The sequence below is a fragment of the Phacochoerus africanus genome, chromosome 4, assembly GCF_016906955.1.
Source record: "Phacochoerus africanus isolate WHEZ1 chromosome 4, ROS_Pafr_v1, whole genome shotgun sequence".
Lineage (NCBI taxonomy): Eukaryota > Metazoa > Chordata > Mammalia > Artiodactyla > Suidae > Phacochoerus > Phacochoerus africanus.
The window spans coordinates 81,151,063-81,171,457 of record NC_062547.1 but is presented as its reverse complement, the minus strand read 5'-3'; the positions used below and the strand labels follow the sequence as shown (position 1 = coordinate 81,171,457).

At 52.9% G+C, this 20,395-nt stretch overlaps 2 protein-coding genes across 8 annotated transcripts in view; one reads left to right on the top strand and one right to left on the bottom strand.

Annotated features, from left to right (window-relative positions):
- The window catches only part of UNC5A (unc-5 netrin receptor A), a 63,818-nt gene extending 62,633 nt beyond the window's left edge, over nucleotides 1–1,185 (top strand). For all 5 annotated transcript variants that reach the window (XM_047778037.1, XM_047778034.1, XM_047778032.1 and 2 more), the window contains one exon: nucleotides 1–1,185. In XM_047778037.1, the coding sequence (XP_047633993.1) occupies nucleotides 1–166 (166 nt within the window). In that variant the 3' untranslated portion in view covers nucleotides 167–1,185.
- Nucleotides 1,156–19,517, bottom strand: HK3 (hexokinase 3). 3 transcript variants are annotated; one of them, XM_047778038.1, is made up of 19 exons: nucleotides 19,045–19,516; nucleotides 16,061–16,183; nucleotides 12,012–12,174; nucleotides 11,648–11,802; nucleotides 11,442–11,561; nucleotides 11,257–11,352; nucleotides 9,940–10,039; nucleotides 9,675–9,858; nucleotides 9,018–9,173; nucleotides 8,643–8,867; nucleotides 7,752–8,047; nucleotides 7,500–7,639; nucleotides 7,306–7,425; nucleotides 5,035–5,130; nucleotides 4,773–4,872; nucleotides 2,202–2,385; nucleotides 1,934–2,089; nucleotides 1,547–1,780; nucleotides 1,156–1,459 (listed from the first exon to the last, which is right to left on the bottom strand). In XM_047778038.1, exons 2-19 carry the CDS (start codon nucleotides 16,154–16,156, stop codon nucleotides 1,315–1,317), a joined length of 2,766 nt encoding a protein of 921 aa, XP_047633994.1. In that variant the 5' UTR covers nucleotides 16,157–16,183; nucleotides 19,045–19,516; the 3' UTR covers nucleotides 1,156–1,314. The 3 variants fall into 3 exon arrangements, with proteins under 3 accessions (XP_047633994.1, XP_047633995.1, XP_047633996.1); XM_047778039.1 differs by lacking the exon at nucleotides 7,306–7,425 and having other exon boundaries at nucleotides 19,045–19,517; XM_047778040.1 differs by lacking the exon at nucleotides 8,643–8,867.
- Nucleotides 19,518–20,395: the final 878 nt, after the last annotated feature.

Here is a 20,395-nt window from a genome sequence, read left to right as displayed (position 1 = left end):
CCATCTCAGCTTCTTTGCCTCCAAGCCCAGCCCCACAGCCATGATCCTCAACTTGTGGGAGGCACGGCACTTCCCCAACGGCAACCTCAGCCAACTGGCTGCAGCAGTGGCCGGACTGGGCCAGCCAGATGCTGGCCTCTTCACGGTATCGGAGGCCGAGTGCTGAGGCCAGCGAGGCCCACAATGCCTACACTCTCACCAGCTTTGGCACCCGCCAGGGACAGGGAGAAGCCAGACAAGGCCCTTCCCCTACACCGGGGAGAGCTGTGTGGACAGGCCTCCTCCTGGGGGATGCTGTCCCCCAACTCTGGCCCTTCAGACCCTGCCCGCACTCCCTTCCCTCCATGGCCTGCCTGGCCAGGCTGGCACTGCCACCTGCTCCAACTCTGCCCTGGCCCCCAGGACCCAGGGTGGACAGTGCCTGGAGCCCGGGTGGGGCCCAGCCCATGTGTGTGTGTGTGTGCGCGTGTGATGCTACCTCTCCTCCTGCCCCAGCCAGGGGGCCGCATACACACAGGCATGTTCGCACACGATGGGCTTGGGACGTGGCCCCCGGAGCTCCTGCCTGAGCCGGACCTTATGCAAACATTTCTGTGCCTGCTGGGTAGGGGCACATCTGAGGGGCCTGGTTCCAAGCCTGTGGGACCAAGGGCCACAGCTGAACGGGGAGGCGGCCCCTGGATTCAGGCACACGACCACCACACGGGCCTGTGCCCACGCATGTCCCGTGTGCTCCTGTCACACACATCCCCCCCCACATGCATCTCATGCTGTACACCTGGAGGCCGCTCACGTCTCTCACGCCTGGTGTCGGTCCACGCCTGGTGTCGGTCCACATCTGCCTCTCACATGCTGCCCTCCTCCCACCCACCCAGGGACACCCAACGGCTCCTCCCTGATCCTCCCCCTGCCCCCAGCCACGAGGAGCCCTACCAGGCGTGTGAATATGCAACGGGAGTCCCGGGCTGGACAATGGCGAGTGTGCGTGCCATGGCGTGCCCATTTCTGGGGCTGGCCGGTGCCCCCATGCAGGGGCCTGTTGTGTGAAGCTTGTGCCCTGACTCTGTCTTAAGTGCATTCGTGCACTTACACTTGGCCTTATGTACACAGCCTTGCCCGGCCGCAGGGGCGCGTAGGGATTTTAGCGGACGTGAATGTAAATAAATTATATATATATATTGCTAACCCAAGTGCTCCATCTCTCGGGGAAAGCTAGGGGTTGAGGCCGGTGGCCATGGAGGGATCATGACTATTCTGGAAATCATGGGTGTCTAGGCCTGGCTGTTCCAGCAAAGCTTGTTGCTGGAAACTTCTTCAGACACGGGTCATCTGGGCAAGGCGGCAGGCAACAGCGGTGACCAGGGCTGCACCTTTGCCAGACCCGTCCTTCGATTGCAGAAAGGTGACCTCACAGCAAGGGGCCAGCTCCTGCACTGTTTCTGCCACCAGCCTGGAGAAGCTGTGAGGGGGAGAAATTGAGGTGAGGCCAGGTCAGCCAAGCCCCACCTGGCCATACCTCCCTGCCCAGCCTGGCACCCAGACTCACTGGGGATGTAGCTTGTAGAGGGTCCCATCCACCCCCACAGACACGGTCAGCTTTTCCAGGCCCCGGTTCTCACGGATCTTCTCCACCACAGCAGCCACACCTGCCCCACAAAGCTGGGCGGCCCGCCTGGACACAGCCTGGCACACCTCCAGGACCATCAGGGCATCATCTGAGGTCAGGGGCAGCCCCAGATCCTCCAGGATGGCTCGGACCTGTCTCAGAGCCAGGCTGTCGCTGGGGATGGGAGGGAACAGAGCACAGAGAGGCAGGATCCTGCATGAGCTCCCCAGTCTCTCATGACTTCTCCATCCCCTGAGGTGGACCTCCCTCCAACCAGCATCCCACCCCATGATAGGATGGAAATGGAGATTGTGCAGGCCTCAGCACCTTTCAATCTGAGAGAGAAACTTGGTCTTGAAGATGTCCCTGGTCTGGAGGCACTGGATCTGCTGGCCCCGGAAGAGAACTCCACGGCTGGTCAGATGCAGGAGTATGTGGCGGACAATCTCCCCCAGGTACATGCCACTGATCATCTTCTCAAACCTGCATGAAAATGTGTACGTGCACAGGGCAGGAGACCTGTGCCACCACCAGGCACAAGCCGCATCACCAGTGCCAGCCACCACCAGCTACCCCTTCCTGGCCCAAACCACACCTCTGCCTGCCGGGGTTGATGGAAGCCTGATCCACCCTTTCATCAAAGTAGGTGCTGAGCATGCCAAGAGAGCCATCATCCCCAAAGGCACCCCACTCCATGTTGATGCACATGTGGCCTGAGTCCCCAGGTACACTTGCCACATTCTGGAGCTCCTCCATGTAGCAGGCATTGGTGCCAGTTCCTGCAAAGAGGCCAGATGAGGTGGGAGTTAGTTGTTGATACAGACAAGGTCCCTCCCTCTGAGCCTTTCCCACTGAGCAAAATTTGGGCTCATTTCCTACCTCTCCATCTCCCCATGCTCAGGACCTGTCCCAGGGCCTGGTCATTCTTCCTTCCTCACATCCATTCTTCAGACCCTGCTACCATCAAGTAGGCCTTCACTACTTCCCCTACCAGCACCACCATCAGTGCATCTCCCATGCTACCCCAGGGGGGCTCCCAAAATGGCAGTCATGTCTTTCCCTTGGAGACGTGTGACAGGTCCTGCTGGCACACAGGTGAAAGGCCCAAGCCTTCCTGGCTGGCTTTCCAGGTCTTTAGTCAAATAGCAGGTGCTGGGCCGGGAGTCAGGGACATAGGAATGAGACATAAGGAACCCCACAACGGCCAGAAAGATGGGCAATGAGCAGCCAACCCTCATACTCCCTACAGGTGCCCAAACAGAAGTGCAAAGAGCATCATAGGATCCCCAAGCACAGGTGAGTCTTCCTGCCTAGAAGTTCAGGAAAAGCTAGAGAGGAAATGATATTTGGACTTGACCTTGAAGCGAAGAATCTTCCAGGAGAGCCCATACCCTATGTAAAAGCATTTTCTTCCTCTCCTTAGCACACAGTGCGCTCTATAACAGGTGGCTCCGTTGTTGGCTCCACCTGGAGTTCCTCCATCAAGTTGTTTGTTCACATAGCAATCTGGGGCCTCTTTCTCCCAAGTACCTCCTGGTGCCAGGCACTATGTTTAAGAAGTGCAGTGGTTAACGAATCCGACTAGGAACCATGAGGTTGCGGGTTTGGTCCCTGCCCTTGCTCAGTGGGTTAACAATCCGGCATTGCCGTGAGCTGTGGTATAGGTTGCAGACGTGGCTCGGATCCTGCGTTGCTGTGGCTCTGGTGTAGGCTGGCGGCTACAGCTCCGATTAGACCCCTGGCCTGGGAACCTCCATATGCTGCATGAGTGGCCCAAGAAAAGGCAAAAAGACAAAAAAAAAAAAAAGTTCCTAGAGTTCCCATCATGGTTCAGTGGTTAGAGAACCTGACTAGCATCCATGAGGACGTGGGTTCAATCCCTGGCTTTGCTCAGTGGGTTAAGGATCCGGCATTGCTGTGAGCTGTGGTGTAGTTCGCAGATACAGTTCGGATCCAGCGTTGCTATGACTGTGGCGTAGGCCAGCAGCTGCAGCTCCGATTGGACACCTAGCCTGGGAACCTCTCTATGCCGAGGATGTGGCCCTAAAAAGACCAAAAAAAAAAAAAAGGAGATGTTCCCAGTCTCATCCGAGGCTGCCACATGCCTCCTGTGCTAAGAGACAGGTGTCCAAGGAGCTTTGGGAGCCCTCTGCCCCCACCTAACCAAATCTCTTTTCTCAAGGCTTTCTTTTCAAGCCTCACTCATGTTGGGACCCCCTTCTTTTCTGATCTCGGCTTTGTTTAATTCAGCTCTCTCTGATGGCATGTTCTCTTTTGGACTCAACCCCTGCTAAACAGTTCCAAAAAGGCAGATATTCCCTGTTCTTTATGCGTCTTCCTGTCCTTTCATCCAGCCCCCAACTGGCCACAGGGTAGGTACTTAATAAAGACTTAAGAGTCTTGGGGAGTTTCTGTCGTGGCTCAGTGGTTAACAAATGCGACTAGGAACCATGAGGTTGCTCAGTGGGTTAAGGATCTGGCGTTGCTGTGAGCTGTGGTGTAGGTCGCAGACGCAGCTCGGATCCCGAGTTGCTGTGGCTCTGGCATAGGCCAGTGGCTACAGCTCCGATTAGACCCCTAGCCTGGGAATCTCCATATGCCGTGGCAGCGGCCATAGAAAAGGCAAAAAGAAAAAAAGAAAAAAAAAAAGACTTAGAGTCTTGGACTACTCAAAGAACAGTCTCAGCTCATTCTCTGCTTGCCCCCAGGAATGTTCCAAGTATTGTGTGTACCATGAGCCAGGCATGGTGCTATACTTTGTCTTCTCTCATTTCATCCTCACAACCTCTTGAGGCAGGCATTATTACTATCTCCATCTTAAAAATGAGGAAACTGAGGCTTGAGTGATTTGCCCAAGGTCATACAGGTGGAAGTGGCAGAGCCAGTATTTCCACCCAAATCTATATGACTCCGGAGCTCACATCCATGTAACAGATGGGCAAACTGAGGTTCAGAAAGTTTAAATGACTGTGAGGGAGTAACTGAGCTAGGCTAGAGTCACCCCAGCTCCAGACTCTCAGGCCTAGAGAGTATTCCACAGGCCCGTCAGGTCAGACAGGAATGATGCCACATTCCCAAGGCCAGAGGGACATCCCACCTGAGGATCAACAGGAGGCATAAATTATCATCAAGCAGTAGGGACACAAAAGAGCAGGGCCCTCCTTACCAACAATAAGGCCGACCTCGCAGTGGGGATTCTCATAGCCACAGGACATCATGGTCCCCACCGTGTCATTGACAATAGCAACCACATTCAGCTTCACTGCCTGCACACAAAAGGATGCTGCTAGTTGCTGGGCAACGTGGTCGTCACAGCAACCAGGGATGGACCCAGAGGTCTCTACTCAGAAGGAACAGCAGCAGGAGACCCTTTGCTCCCCCGAAGGTATATTGCAGCCCTAAAGCACCCCTGGAGGCAGACTCTTTACCTGTCTGCGCTTGATGGCTTCCCGCAGCAGATATACGACGTCTTGGCCCTCACAGTCAGATGCGCTGAAACCCTTTGTCCAGTTCAGGAGGATACCCTGGGGTGGGACCATGGGGAGGAAGGAGGTGGAGGCCCCTTGGAATCTTACTCTGCCTCCCCAAAGCCTGCAGTATGTGATTCCCCTCCCCAAGCTGAATTCTGAGCCCATTCGGTCAAACAGTTAAGGGCCTTGCCCTTTGCCCCCTCCCACGCCCCAGGAGGCTTCTGGTGTGAAGAAGCCTATTAATAACCATCCAGCCCATGTCTTCTATTTTTAGTGCTCAGTGGTCTGAGAACATCTGCCCAGAAGGAATGGCCCTTCATAATCAGGTTAGGAATGAACAGAGCTGGTAAAATGAGTACTGTGTGTGAACAAGGGAAGGACAGAGAAGGCTCAGAGGGCCACATGACATATCAGTTTGCTCCTCCAGAAAGAAATAGCAAGAGCCACTTGAGAGAAGGAATTCTGAGTTGGGCCAGAGCCATGTCAATGGGAGAGTCCCACTCATGTTCTAGATACGAGTGAAGGATGAATGGAAAAGCCAGAGACCAGACACCTGGACAGGACAGCAGGGGACAAGACATTTTATTGTGAGAAACTGGCTTTAAATTGTGACCTTAGTGACAAGGGCCTGGCTGTACTTAGGACTGTCCTTTTCTTAGTGTGCTTCCTCTGAGGGAGGGTGCGAGGGAACTCTTCCACCACTGTTAGGAGAAAATGACTACTCTGCCCAGAGTGGAAGCATGGAAAGGCAGGTCTGGGGATATTTGGGGCAGAAGATTTTAGAAATATTAATTGATATTTCTCCCAGTAATATTTCCTTTTTTTCCTTTTCCCATGAGTGTTCTGTGCTCATGGTCTCAAAAACAGAAACCAGACAGAGCAAATGAAAGGGAGAGCCAGATCATGAATAATAGGAAAGACCCCCAGGTCTGGGACAGGTGAGGCGGGTGGGAATCAGAGCCAGGTTCCAGATGGCTTCCTGAGAAAACTGTCCTAGGCCCCCTCCACCCTAGGCATGCCCTGTTGGGGAAGGGAGGGAAGAGAAGGGGTTTGGATAACCCCGCCTCTGTCCTCCTTCCCCACAGAGGGGAAGGCAAGGTGTCAAGGGAGGTGTCAAGACCCAAGAGAACAATAGCTGGAGCCTGGCTGTCTCCCCAACAGCCCTGCTTGTCTGTACATTCTACACAGCAAAGGAAGGGTCCCTATCTGAGCTCAACAAAGAAGTTATGTTATAGAAAATGAATAGGACCATGCTTCTTAAATGCCTGATTTTGCCCACGGAGTCCCACCTGCTTCTCATAACTCACAAGGAAAAATCAAAAGGTGCCAGAATGCTTATTGTGGATGGAGAAGACCAGCTGAGAGACACTGCCAACCTCTCAATCTGAAGGAGAAGTGGAGCGAGCACAGAGGCCCATGTCTGGAAGGTCAGAGCGGGAGCAGAGGGCGGGTCAATACTGCAAGAAGGCTGGTTGGAGTGGAGGATGCAGAGCTTTCCAGGGAGCACAGGTATGGAAGAACCGGGTGGGCGCCTTCAGGGCCAGCAAGCTCCTCATCACAGGAGCTTTTCAGCAGAAGCAGGGATGTTGAGGAAGAGACTCCTGGGAGCTTGGACCAGAACTCTTGGGAGGAGCTTCCTCCATGGGGGGGCCTTAGGTGTGGGCATGAAAAGTCTAGCATTCCTGCTGAAGGATGAGGAAGCGTGTGCTGAGTGGGTGCTGTGTCTAGACCTCTGCCTGCCACTCTGCCACCCCCAACCAGGCACCCAACCTCAAGCCAGGCCCTGACAAGGACACCAACAAGGCCGGAAATGGGAGAGAGGGTATGGCAAAGAAACTATGCACAAGCCATTTTGAGAGACAGAACAAACACTGCTCCCCACAGGTCCCCTTGGCCAGTGCAACAGTGCCTCAGGTGAGACAGTCAGTATGTTTTCTATTCAGTCCTGACCTCAGCCTGCACTGCCCAGATCTGACCTTGGCCCCACCCTCCTGCCTACCGGCAGCCCCCAGGGCTATCCATGCACCCTCTTGCATGGCCCTGGATTCTAGGTCACTTCACCACATTCCAGCTGCCTGGGCAAACCACGTCTGGAGAAACTGAGGCTGGTGCAGGCCCAGTTACTCTCCCTAGCTCAGAAAGCCCTCTCCAGGCCTCCTGCCCACTCCATGAAGAATGTGTTGGTGCAAAGCCCCTGAGGGTGGCTTTCCCAGGCCCTCTCTCTCTCACCTGGTCCAGGCCAAGCTGTCTGCAAGGGAAGGAGAAGGTGAAACCCAAGGGGAGGCTCTGCCCACTCAGACCCTGCTTCTGCTGGAAGTCCACGATGCAGTCCACAATGTGGTCAAAGAGCTGAGAAGTGGGGCAAGTCAGAGAGTAGGCCACTCAGCCCTTCCCTGCCCCCGACAACCCCAGGTTGTGGGTACCTGCTCTCCAGAGCCCTGGGCCACATACTCTGGGATAGAGTAGATCTGGTTGGTGATCTGCACACTTCCAGAGGCGAGACGCACCAGGAGGACGCGGAAGTTGGTGCCCCCCAGGTCCAAGGCCAGGAAGTCCCCACGCTCTGTGGGGCAGAGACCCTCAGTGCCAGGACAGAGGTGGAGGCTCCACCCCAGCACAGGCTGTGACCCCCCAGGAGCCCATGTCCCAGCCCCACAGTCAGGCCAGGTCCTTACCACTGCCATCAGGTATGGCCCGGACATAAGTGGGCAGCATGCGGAGGGAGGAGGGTTTCCCCTGGAGGCCCTTGGCCATGGCCTCTCGCATCTGCCTCTGCAATGCTACTAGCTGCTCACGGGTCAACCAGAATGGTGCCAGGGTCTCCTCGAGCAGGCGCCGGTGGGCAGCCAGGCGGGCGGCCACAGCAGTCACCATCGCCACACCCTGGCCACCACCGTCCACAGAGGGGATGAAGGAGACATCACATTCAGGGGCCAAGAGCATCACTGTCTCCTGCAGGGTGGCGAGGAACCTATACAGACACAAAGCAGGCTTGGCACTCCAGGGCTTGCTGAAACCCTGGGTTCCTTCACTTCAAATCAATTCAATTCTTTTTTTTTTTTTTTTTTGTCTTTTCAGGGCTGCACCAGAGGCATAGGAGGTTCCTAGGCTAGGGGTTGAATCAGAGCTACAGCCGCTGGCCTATACCACAGCCACAGCAACTCACAATCTGAGCCCCATCTATGATCTACACCACAGTTCACTGCATCACTGGATCCCCAACCCACCGAGTGAGGCCAGGGATCAAACCTGCATCCTCATGGATCCTAGTTGGTTTCGTCAACTGCTGAACCACGAAGGGAACTCCCCAGTTCAATTCTAAACTCATCTGTGCACCAACTATATGCCCAGTGGCCCCAGCAATGCCCTCTCTTGCATACCCAAGAGAAGCCTCTTTCCTCTGACCTCTTCTGGCCTCCCCTCACTTCCCTCTGGACTCACTCTGCTTGGGTGCCCTTCACACCCACTGCCTTGTACCCGTGGTACCACAGTGCCCTCTGGGTGTGTATCACATACACACACATTCCTGCTACCTGCTCACAGGGGGCCATCAATATTTCCAATACCTGGGGTGTTGCTCAAATACTCGGCCTCCAGTGGCCACAGCAATCTGAAGCTTCTGCTGCTCCCTGATGTGCTGGAGGCGGGAGAGGATGGCGGCCAGGGCAGCTGCACAGAGCTGGGCAGCCCGTGTGCTCACAGCTGCACACACTTGCTGCACAAGCTCAGCATCTGAGGTCCTTGGGTTCAGGCCCAAGATAGCGTGCACACGGGCTGTCCCAGCAGAGGGACTGGGGGGGACAGAGTGCTGCTTTGGTCTCAAATAGCCCAGAAGCACCATGTCCCCACCAAACCTCCATGGCTACCTCAGGGACAGGGCATCCAACCCACTCCCAAGCCAAGAATCCCTTCATTGCAGCCCACTCGCCTCCTGCACTCACTTCTCCATCTCAGCCACGTGTTCCAGGAGGATGCTGCCTGGGCTCAGCAGCACTGGGGAGGTGGAACCGCCAAAGAGGACCCCGCGCTGGGCCAAGTCAGCCAACACCAGCCGTACCAGCTCACCCAGGTACAGGCCCCCAATCATTTTCTCAAACCTATAGGCAGGAAGGATTGCTGGACAGAGCCTTCCCTAGGCCCTTGGCCCACCTGGCCCCACCTCCAAGAATTCACAAAGAGGAATCACTTTCTTTGGGGTCCCTGACTGAAGGTTCTAGAAGCAAATGGCCTCCTAGGAGACAGTTGGGTGTTTACACAGACCCCACTGCCCCCTCTAGCCTAGGCTAGGTTCAAGGGGGTTCCTAGAGGCTGGCAGGACCCAAAGGATAAGAGACACTTGGCTTGTCTACTTGCAACCCCTAACACCTGTCAGGCCTGGCCAGAGTCAGGAATAATGGAGGAGAAAACTCCAAGAGTTGAAAACTCTGTTCTAGAACCTTGAGCCATTCCTTCTTTGAGCCTGGCCAGGGTCCCCCAGCATGCAACCTGGAGGCCCTAGGAGGAGGTGAGAGGGAGGAGCCTAAGGGCTGGAGTACAGGGACAGCAGAGCAGGAAAGGAACAAAGCAGTGATAGGGCCTAGAGCAGAAGGTTAGGCCACCTCTGGGCACCCGGATTCAGGGACTCCTGGTCCAGGGTGAGGTCGAAGATGGTCCACACTGGTCCCAAGGCCTCATCATCACTGAAGGAGCCCCACTCGACGCTGATGCAGACTCGGCCCCGGTCCTCATCCAGCACCGCCACATGCCGGGCCTCCTCCATGTAACACGCATTGGTGCCGGTGTCTGGCAGGGACAACCCCATCAGGGTCAACCCACCAGGCAGCCAGGGCCCCCCGTCCACTACAACAAATGCCCGTAGCTTACCTACAACCAGCCCAACTTCGCACGGCCCAACCCCCAGGTCACAGCCCATCATGGTGCCCACTGTGTCATTCACCACGGCAACCACATCGATGCTGTAGGTCTGGACAATGGAGAGGACAGAGGTTGGGGAGCCCGGTAGATGGGCAGGGCTGGGGTCCTGGCTTTGATGGAGATACAAAGAGTCCCTGAAATGTGTGTCCGAATGCCTCACACATTTGTGTCACTTATGTTCTAGGCCCTCCCACACTATAGAGGATTTTCCTCCTAACCCACCCCTCCGCTTTGGCTCCTCTGCCCCAACACAGGCCCTGGAGGTCTCAGGGGCTCCCAGCCTCGGCCGTCCGTTCCAGAATACCAGTGCTCCCCACAGGACCAGGATGAGGGGGAGCAAGCATGGCACCGTGAAGGCTGTGCCATAGGTACCTCACTTGTTCACCCTGGTCCTGGCCCAGCTCCCCAAGCCTGCTCCTCTCAGCTCTGACTTCCAGCTACCCACACAGCACTTTGGCAGTTAGTCCACACAGGCCCAGACTGGCCTTTCTCAGGCATCCAGACATTTGCATATGCCCTTCTCTGAGATTAGCCCTTCCTTCCCAGCCCTAGCTGGGAAACATCTCCTTCAGGTCTCTGCTCAAGTCATGGTGCACACTTCCCTGTGCCCCCAGAGCCTTGGAACCACCTCAATAGGGATTTCTTTCTTTTCTTTTTTCTTCCTTCCTTCCGTCCTTTCTTTCTCTTCCTCTCTTTCTTTTTCCTTTTTTTCTTTTTTCTTCCTTCCTTCCTCTCCCTCTCTCTCTCTTTCCTTCTTTCTCTCTTTCTTTCTTTCTTTCTTACTTACTCTCTCCCTCTTTCTCTCTTTCCATAAGGGGCATGCCCAAAGCATATGGAAGTTATGTGATCTACACCACAGCTCATGGCAATGTGGGATCCCCAACCCACTGAGCAAGGCCAAGGGTCAAACCCACATCCTCATGGATCCTAGTTGGGGTCCTTACTCCTGAGCCACAATGGGAACTCCAATAGGGACATTTCTTTTATTGAAATGCTTTCCCCACTAAACTTTGAGGTCCTTGAAGACAAGGTCAAGTCTTTTCAACTTTGCTTCCCCTCATAGTCCTGAACTTTTATTTGCCCTTTCTAAGCGTCAGTCTCCTTACCTATAAAATGAGAATGGTAGTAGCATTTACCCAAGAGATAAACTGGGTAAAGGATAGAAACAGAAAGGAAAGCAAGCCCTCCCAGAAGCACAGGCACAGCCTACATGTGCTGGGCCCATGCCACATGGGCAGCCTTCCTAATGCCTCTGCCTCTACTCACCCCCTGCCTCTGGATGGCATCTCGTAGCAACTGGACCACATCCTGGCCTTCCACACCACTGCACTTAAAACCTTTAGTCCAGGAAATGAGGGTGCTCTGGAAGTGGAAGAGTCAGATCAGTCCTCCAGAGGCCTTCATGGGGCTGTAGCCCCTCCAACCTCTGTCCCCTTAGCCATCTGTCTCACCTTGTCCAGGCCTGTCTGGTGACAAGGGAAGGAGAAGCTGAACCCAAGCTGCAGACCCTGCTTGCCCACAGGGAGCGCATCCAGGAACTCAGACAGACAGCGGGCGGCAAAATCAAAGAGCTGAGGGACAAGTGGGGGTGTTTAGCTCTGCTCACTGGATCCCCAGCTGCTGAGGTGGGCCCAGAGGCCGGGCAGTGAGTGCTTACCTGTTGACCAGGACCCAGCATCACCTCTTGGGGGATCACAAACTCCTGGCTCCGGGGCTCTGTCTTGTGTCCCTCAACGCCCATCAGGGTAACCCACAAAACACGCAGTGAGGCTCCTGAGGCTCCCAGCTCCAGCACCAGGAAGTCTCCTTGCTCTGGGAGCAAGCAGGGCACAGAAAGGCATGCCGCTGGTGAGACCAAGTCCTCTGGCTCCCAGAAACATTCCCAAGGGCTATGAAGTCTCACCAAGGGATCTTAGAGATGGAGACCTTAGAGACAGAGATAGGGATAAGGAACTTCCCCCTCCCACAGATCAGAACGCTTTCTGCAGGCCTGGCCACCCATCTTAGTCTATGCCACCCACCAGTGCCATGTGGGATAGACCCCACATATGTGGGCAGCATCTGAACAGCAGGGGCAGGGCTGGCCTTCCCACTCAGTGCCTGCTCCATGGAGCCCAGGAGGCTGGCTTGGATCTGCCGCAGCTGTGCCTCTGTCACCTTGAACTGCTGCAGGCACTCCTGTACCTAAGGAGAAACAGGTCAACATCTGGGTGGGAGTGTTGTTGTCCTAGCCAAGTTCCCCAACCAGGACAGAGGCCAGCCTGGCCCAGCTCATGCCTCCCTTCCCTAACCCAGACCAGCACCCCTCCCTCAGGGGCTGGCCTGAGCCCTGCATGAGGCTTTTGTGTGCCTTGCTGGCCTCCCCAGCAACTCCCCAGCCTCACTGCTTGCCTCTTCCCACTCTCAGTCTCTCTTGCTGCCCACCACCTACAACAGCTCCTGCATGCTCAGGAGGCTCCTTTCTGGAGAGAAGACTCACCTATTTGCTCCTGCTCCATTCCCTCATGGCTGTTTGTCAGCTCCTGCAGTCCCCTGCCCCCACCACTTCTTTGAATTCAGGTTTGGCAAGGCCTTTCCCCTGTCACCCCATGGCTGATTTGCTCTGGCTCCCCCAGTACCCAGAGCCAAGCTGCTCAGTGAATTGTTGGATGAATATATGAGTGAACAAATGCATGGATGAACTTGATTCAGGTTCCTCCCTCTCCCAATCCACTTGACTCTGGAGCCCAAGTGAGCCCAGTCCAGCAGAGTCTGGGGGCACCGTGGAGGACAGTCCCCACTCCCAGTGGCCACTCTTCCCACAGACATTGTCTGAGCCCCTAATGCATTCCCAGCACTACTCTAAGCACCTTACACTGCACAACCAGCTGGGTCTGCTCTTGTGGAGCTCAGATTCCAGTATGGGGGGTGGGGGGCAGAAAATAAGCACAGAAATATATAGTATGCTTCTGGTAGTAATAGTAGAAAAGAAAGGCAGAAATAGAAACCAGGGAGTGACCAGGGGAGGAAGGGGTATTTTTGGATATTGGTCATGGAAGGTCTCCCTGTGGAGGTGACCTAAATGGAGGAAGGGAATGAGCCATTTGAAGATCTGGGAGAAGAGCACAAAGGGATTTTCTTCAGAGCAAGCGGGTAGATTTGGGGAAGGCTGGGCCAGGGGTGCGTCAGAGTGAAGGGAGGGGTGGGCAGGCAGGGAAAGCAGAGGATGGGACCCCAGGTTCTTTTCTACCAGAAGCCTGTTGTGGAGGAGCTTAAGAAAAGCTCCAGTATCTCATGTTGTATGGAAACCTCCCTTGGATGAACCTCTGGCCCATCCTTCAAGGAGATCCCAGCAGCCCCCCTGGGTCCGTCAAAGGGTCCCAGGGCTCAACTCCATTCTTCCAGCTTAGCCTTTCCCAGGCCCCGACTGCCAGTCTCATAGGAATTCCATTCCTACGACCTGCTACCCAACACAGGGAAGATATCTGAAAACTAACCACTCAGGCACCAGGATAAGGAGGTAGAGAGATCCAGGGAGGAGAGGCCGCCAACTGAGGAAACTGAGGCTCAGAGAGGGACAGTCATCTGCCTAATCCAAGTAGTTGTTAAGAGTGGGTCTCCAAAAAAAAAAAAAAAAAAGGGAGTTCCCGTTGTGGCTCAGTGGTTAACAAATCCGACTAGGAACCATGAGGTTGCGGGTTTGATCCCTGGCCTTGCTCAGTGGGTTAAGGATCCAGTGTTGCCGTGAGCTGTGGTGTAGGTTGCAGACTCGGCTTGGATCCCTCGTTGCTATGGCCGTGGTATAGGTGGGTGGCTACAGCTCCGATTGGACCCCTAGCCTGGGAACCTCCATATGCCATGGGTGCAGCCCTAGAAAAGGCAAAAAGACAAAAAAAAAAGAGTGGGTCTTAACAATCCCAGCTCAGTCTGACGGCAGACATGTTCCCACATAAATGTGAAGACTTATAAAAACTACCAATTTCATCTGGAAAGAAACCAAAGCTGATGGAGATTGCAACAAAGAAACCCCAAAGGACTTGGGATGAGAAAACATCAAAGTCCTTGCCCTGCCACTTCCTGGCTCTGTGGCCTTGGGCAAGTTAAACTTCTCTCTGACATGATAAGACTCACCTCTGATGAAACACCAAGAGAATGATAATACTCAAAAGGCCCCGGGGGCCATGTCTTGTTCACAGCAAGGAGTGGCTGGCTCTTGTTGATTGAGTTGTGGTGGTGGCGTAAGAATTAAAGGGGATAATGGAGGTAAAAGTGTAAAAGTGCTGTTCAGATGTGAGGGGTGCTTTCTCATTGTTTAATGACAACAGCAGAGTTACGGAGAAATCAATGGCTTGGGCAAAACAATGCTCTTCCACCCAGGTGCAAGAGGAGTGACTAGTAATGACAGAAGCTTCGAGAAAGACAGGACATCCCTGGCCAACACTGATAGGCACGTGCAGTCAAGGAGAAGCTACTGGAGTCTTCCCTCAACCACCCCCCAGAAGAATGGGGGGTGGGGGGATAGAGACCTCAGCCAGGAGAGTAAGGAGCAAGCATCAAAGAGAGGCTAGACGGATAGGGCTTCAATGCTTGCTACTTCAACCAACTTGTGCCCATGGGTCTGCACATCACCTCACCTCTCTGAACAGGTCTCCTCCTCTGTCAAGGAGGAATGAAGATAGCACGCACTTCTGAGAGATGTTATGAGGACTGAGAAGACAGTAGATGTGAACAGCTGGGACAGTGGCTGGCCTGGGGGATGTGCTCAACAAAATGTGGATTCCCTTGCCTCAGGGCACGAGGTACAACCAGCCTGGGAATTCTGATTCTATGCCTCGCTTGGTGACGAAAAGAGTCCTGAGGGAAGGGATCAGGAAAGGACTCTGCCATGGGGCTGGGCTTTGACCACATGTGGTTCTTAGGTCACGGTGGGAAGGGAGCCAAGGGTTTAAGGCCTACTATGCTGAGTGGGGGGGCCAAAGTCACAGGAAACTTGGCTTCTGTGTGAAGGTCCAAACCAAAGAGAATTGTCTTTAAACTACAGGTGTGTGCAATGGAGCCAGCAGGGTGTGTGGGGGACTGGCTTGGGAGACTCAGGAGGAAGGGGTTCAAAGTGAGAGAGGAAATGGAGGCAGGGCCTAGAGCAAGCCCTGGCAAGGCAGGCACCTCGGCCCAGACATTACTCCTTTTTGGTGGCCTAGCTATGGGTTGTGTACTGAGCAAATGTTCCAAGCACGGTCTGGGGCAGAGGCTGGACAAAAGCAAAGTGGGAGCATGAAATGCAATGAGGGGGGATGCCCCCACAGCTGGGGCAACAAGCCAAATCCAGCAGATGTCTGAATGGGCTGGGAAACTAAAGAAACTGCAGGGAATGATTTGAGAACCCTTTCCTGGAGGGCTCCTCTGCACAGGTCCTTTATCTCCATTAGTTCACTTAATCCTCTAGGGATGGGAGGATTAGACTCCACTTCACTGATGAGGAAACAGACCTGAAGAGATATGAAATGACTTACCCAAGTGTTTCCTGTTCAAGGGTGTGGGAGGCAAGTGTTTCTAAATCTTGGTCAAGGTAACAGAAAAAAAGAGAAATTCTCTTTGAGCTAACCTGAGGTATATGGACCTTGCTGCACAATAACCTCCAAGTTGAGTTCAGCTCTGAAGTCATCTCTGTGTGCCTGACTGCAAAGACCATGTTGAGGGAGGGGAGACATATGAGAGTGGCTAGAGAAGTGGGGAAACGAAGGGCCTTAAGAACACAGCTCTACCAGAAACACCCTGGAGGGTCCTTTCTAGACTGAGACAACTCATTCTGGGTAGGGGCGGTGCCTGTGTGATAAGGTGGCAAAAGCAATACATTTGGAGCTCAAGCTCCTGTCATACCTTAAACTTAAGGCAGGTCACCTCTCGAAGCCCCCTCTTCCTCAGCCCTCACCACGCAGTGGTGTGGAGCCTTGAAGGAGAAAGCCGCTAGATCAGGTATGAAAGGCTTAGTAACATGCATGGGTATGAGCCCATGGCCCCACGGCATCTTTTGCAGCTCCTTCTCTTGACAGTCTTGAACAGGTATGAGACAGGAACTCGGTGCTGAACTTACCAGCTCAGAGCTTTCTGAAGGGGAAGGCAAGCCTTCCTGGGGGCAGCCGAGGGCTCCTTCCCTTTGCTGCAAACCTCGAGGCCCAATGGGGTCCATATGGGTTCCACTGTGGGGTGCGGCCACCTGTGGAGGAAAGGGATAACTCAGGTGAACTACATACTCTATAGGCAGGCCCTCAGAGACTGTGATGCAGACCCTTAACTTCCTTCCTTCTTAAGGAGACCAGGAAGGAAGATGTGGGCAGAGCTCAGAATCTCTGACCATCAGAGATCTTTAGTAAACAACCAGAAGGCCCTCATTTTCCAGAGCAGGTACAAGAGAACACTAGGAAGGCTGATTTCTAATCCCTATGTCATTCATTCCTTCTGTCATTCATTCCTATTTACCCGTCCCTGATGCCTGCTGTGCCAGATGCTGGGGTATAAACAGAGCAGACCTAGGCCCCACTCTCAGGGATCTCACAGCTTTACCAGTAATCACAACGTGGTTGACACAGGCAGTAAGAGATGGACTTGCCGCTGCACTTTGGAGTTCAGGGATGTGCTAGAGGTTTGGAGCAAAGGGTGTGAGGTAGGAGGGGCCAAAGACCTGCTGGAGAGGCAGGCAGGCTGGTTTGGCACATTTGTGCCAAGTGAAGGTATGTGAATTTCAGGCTGAAGAGAGTTGTGGACAGGAGTGGATCTGTGCTTCAGAAAGGGATTCCACTAGCACCATGACTTTGGGCAAATCATTTATGACTTCTCTGCAGTTTAGCTTTTTCATTTATTAAAAAAAATGGAGGAAATCATATCTACCTTCACAAGACTGTCATGAGAAGTAAATGCAGCAGCACTGGGGAAACCGTTTTGGAAAGTGTTAACATGCAACAAAAATGTCAGGATGGGTTTGGGGAGGTGGAGTGATGCTGAGCTGAAAGAGTCCTGTGCTCAGAGTTGAGGACCCAGTTGCCCACAAAGCAGCCACACCAGGTCTTTCAATCTCAAGACCTACATTTTTTCATCTGAGAAATGAGGACCAACATATACCAAAGGGCTGTGTGGAGCAAACAAGATGATAGCAAAAGACCCTTGCTCAGAATGTGCTTTCATATTTATGTAGCTGAATCTGAATTGAAACTCTACAAGTCTCAGTTTCCTCTTCTGTAGCAGGACAAAAGTTCTGTTGTCCAAATTAAAGGAATTAATTGTTCTGAAACTATCCACACACTAGAAATGTCAGGTATTTTGTTCACTCAAGCTAGAGGTGGTACTGCTGTCCCTGGAAGTTCCTAGGGAAGCTTTCAATGACTGAGGTGCCCTTCACGGGTGGAAGAAAAGGGAAATGCAGTGGAGGGTCCAAGATGGGCACAAGGCCTCTGAACTATTCCGCCTCTCCTCCTTTAACAGCAAAACTTCAAGAAAGTTACCTTCCTGCCTCTGCAAGCCCTTCACACCTTCCACTCCCATCATAGTCTTAGTCAATAGCTCTTCTCCTCACCTCTTAAACAATGGAGCTCCCAAGTAATCTGGGCATTGCCTCCTTCTCCATACTCCTTCTTTATCTCACTCATCCCCAAGGTTTGTTTGAACCCTCTGTGTGAAGGCTTTCAAATCTACTCCTGTCCTGAGCCGAATCTCAAATTCCAATGATCTGTTATTATCTCTGGATGATGAAGAGGACTCCTCAAACTCAACGCTCAAGGCCACATCCATTTTCTCCTTCACTTTTCCCCACATATCTCGTCTTCCACATTGGCTGGAGGCATTCCTGTTGCCTGTATACATCTCTGACCCTCATTTCCTCTGTGCAGTCAGTTCTCAGGCTGAAAGAACTGAGAGCAGGAAGAACTCTCCTGTATGTCCCCTCCTCCATGTTTCCACAGCCACTGCCCTTGACTTTCCATCCTTCTGATTATTTCAATGGTCTCCTAATTGATACTCGTGTTTCCATCTGTCCACCTCCCCACCCCACCAAGGCCAAACATGTGACCAGAGTGACTGTGCAAAAAAAAATTTTATCATGTCATTTCCCTGCTCTATATCCCCTAAGAAAGTAAATCATCATGGTGTGATAGCTCTGCATGCAGGGGAAAAAAATGTTCCAAACTCTTTATCACAGCATTGCAGGCCCCTCACATTGTCTTCAACTCAAGCTTCCTCTCTTGCCACACTCTTCCATACTCCAGCCATATTGACTCTGAGCTTCATCCTGTCTCCTGCTGTTCAGCCTTCGTTCACAGCCTTCCCTGGAATTGCTGTGTCTGAGTCATCTCTGCTTCTTCAATGCCCAGCACAGGGTTTAGCATAAGTAGGTGCTAATATAGCTTTGAAAAACTGAGAGGTGGGGAGTTTTTTTTTCTTATTCGGAGAACCGAGAAATCAGTTTCTAACAAATCCCCCCAAAGTCACATATACCTACACTCAGTTTCCATATCTGTCAAACATATGTTCCACATATGGTAGAGGTCTGTTTTGAGAATAAAATAGGGTAACTGAGCCAATTACTTATGAAAAGGGCCAAGGGCTACACGCATGGTGAGATTTCACTCTTTTCCAAGCCCAGCTAGCTCAATCATTCATTCACTCTTTTATTCATTCCCTCCTTCTATTTGACTTTTATTTAGCACTTCTACAAGCCAGAGACTGTGAAGCTTCCTTCATGTAACCCTAGGGCTTACACTCCCCATAAGTGTATTCATGTCTGTCTCTTCCAACTGAGAGCGCCCATGAGGAGGGACATCTCATATCACTAGATCCTCAGAACTCAGCCCAGGTCTACACATTTGAATACTGTGGCCTCTTGGCTTAATTCAGCTCAGTCAGCTACATAGAATGACCCTTCCTTCTGAAAGGTATACCAGGGCACTCTGCCAAGGATGGGAACCACCAATGGAGGACCAGCCAGCTTAGTTTTTCCAGCCTTCACTCATCCAGGATGGACTAAGCGGGACAGATGAGGGCAAGGGGCTGGAGCGGAGACAGGCAGGAATCAGAGGAGGCTCTTACCTGGGAGAAACACCAGTGGTCACTCTCCTTGGATCTGGGCTTTTCTCTCTCAATATGAGGTGTCCCACTGAACTGGTATGCAGTCAAAAGTGAAACTCACAAGCGATATGAGTTATAACGTTAACAAGCCCCACCCTCTTTCTTGACACCAATTAATTCAGGAAGGTGCACTTCCCTCTGAATCTGTCCTAAGGGAGGCCGGGTAAGGCAGTGCCATCTTAAGCAAGACAACCACAGGAAGTTGGGACTCCTGAACTGGGTCAAGAACTCTGGTATATCCTCTATGCAATGCTGGGTGCTCCACTCACTTTACAAACACTCAAGAGTCTGAGTTTTGAGGTGGTGGCTCACCCCTGGAAAGGAGCTAGAGGAGCTTAACCTGGGAAATAATAGTCCAAAGGACAATTCTGCAAAATGTGGAAGGACTTACTAAAAGAACACAAAGCAGGAGTTCCCGCTGTGGCACAGTGGTTAACAAATCTGACTAGGAAGCATGAGGTTGTGGGTTAGATCCCTGCCTTGCTCAGTGGGTTAAGGATCCGGCGTTGCCGTGAGCTGTGCTGTAGGTCACAGACTTGGCTCGGATCCCGAGTCGCTTGGCTCTGGCATAGGCCAGTGGCTACAGCTCTGATTAAACCCCTAGTCTGGGAACTTCCATATGCCATGGGAAATGGCCCTAGAAAAGGCAAAAAGGCAGTAAATAAATAAATAAACGCAAGGCAATGTGGGAACACAAGAGGAAGAGACTAACTCTACCCTAGAATGGGCAGGGCAAGTTGATGAAACTAAGCCCTGAAGGAAGAATGGCAGTATGCTGGCAGAGGTGGTCCTTGTCAAAGAGCATATACAAAATCATGGAGCACAGCACTTCCATGGATGGGGATCCTTGGTGGGTTAAGGATCTGGCATTGCTGTGAGCTGTGGTGTAGGCCAGGGGATACAGCCCCAAGGACTTCAAGAGGATACATGTAGATGAAGATATATGATGGGTAAGGTGGCAGCCAGTCTGTGGGAGTCCAGCCTTTAGTCTGTAGGCCAAGCGAGGAGAATAGGTTCACACTGTGGGGCTTCTCTACTGCAAGGGGAAGAAGAGTCTCAAGGCTACAGTGGAGTTGTTGGCCACCAAACTGGTTTTCTCTGAACTAGCCTTTTTTTTTTTTCTTTTTAGGGCTGCACCCATGGTATATAAAGGTTCCAGGCTAGGGGTCGAATCAGAGCTGTAGCCACCAGCCTACACCACAGCTCACAGCAACGCCAGATCCTTAACCCACCAAGTGAGGCCAGGGATCAAATCCGCATCCTCATGGATCCTAGTCAGATTCATTTCCACTGTGCCATGAGAGTTACTCCT

What these genes read in the sequence shown, in the direction of transcription:
- HK3 (XM_047778038.1), bottom strand. Translation starts at nt 16,156, where the DNA reads ATGGACCCCATTGGGCCTCGAGGTTTGCAGCAAAGGGAAGGAGCCCTC. An exon ending in AAGCCATCAAGCGCAGACAG is followed by an intron (nt 4,873 to 5,034) that starts GTAAAGAGTCTG and finishes TTTTGTGTGCAG; the next exon opens with GCAGTGAAGCTGAATGTGGT. An exon ending in CGAGGTCGGCCTTATTGTTG is followed by an intron (nt 2,386 to 4,772) that starts GTAAGGAGGGCC and finishes GCCTCTTTGCAG; the next exon opens with GAACTGGCACCAATGCCTGC.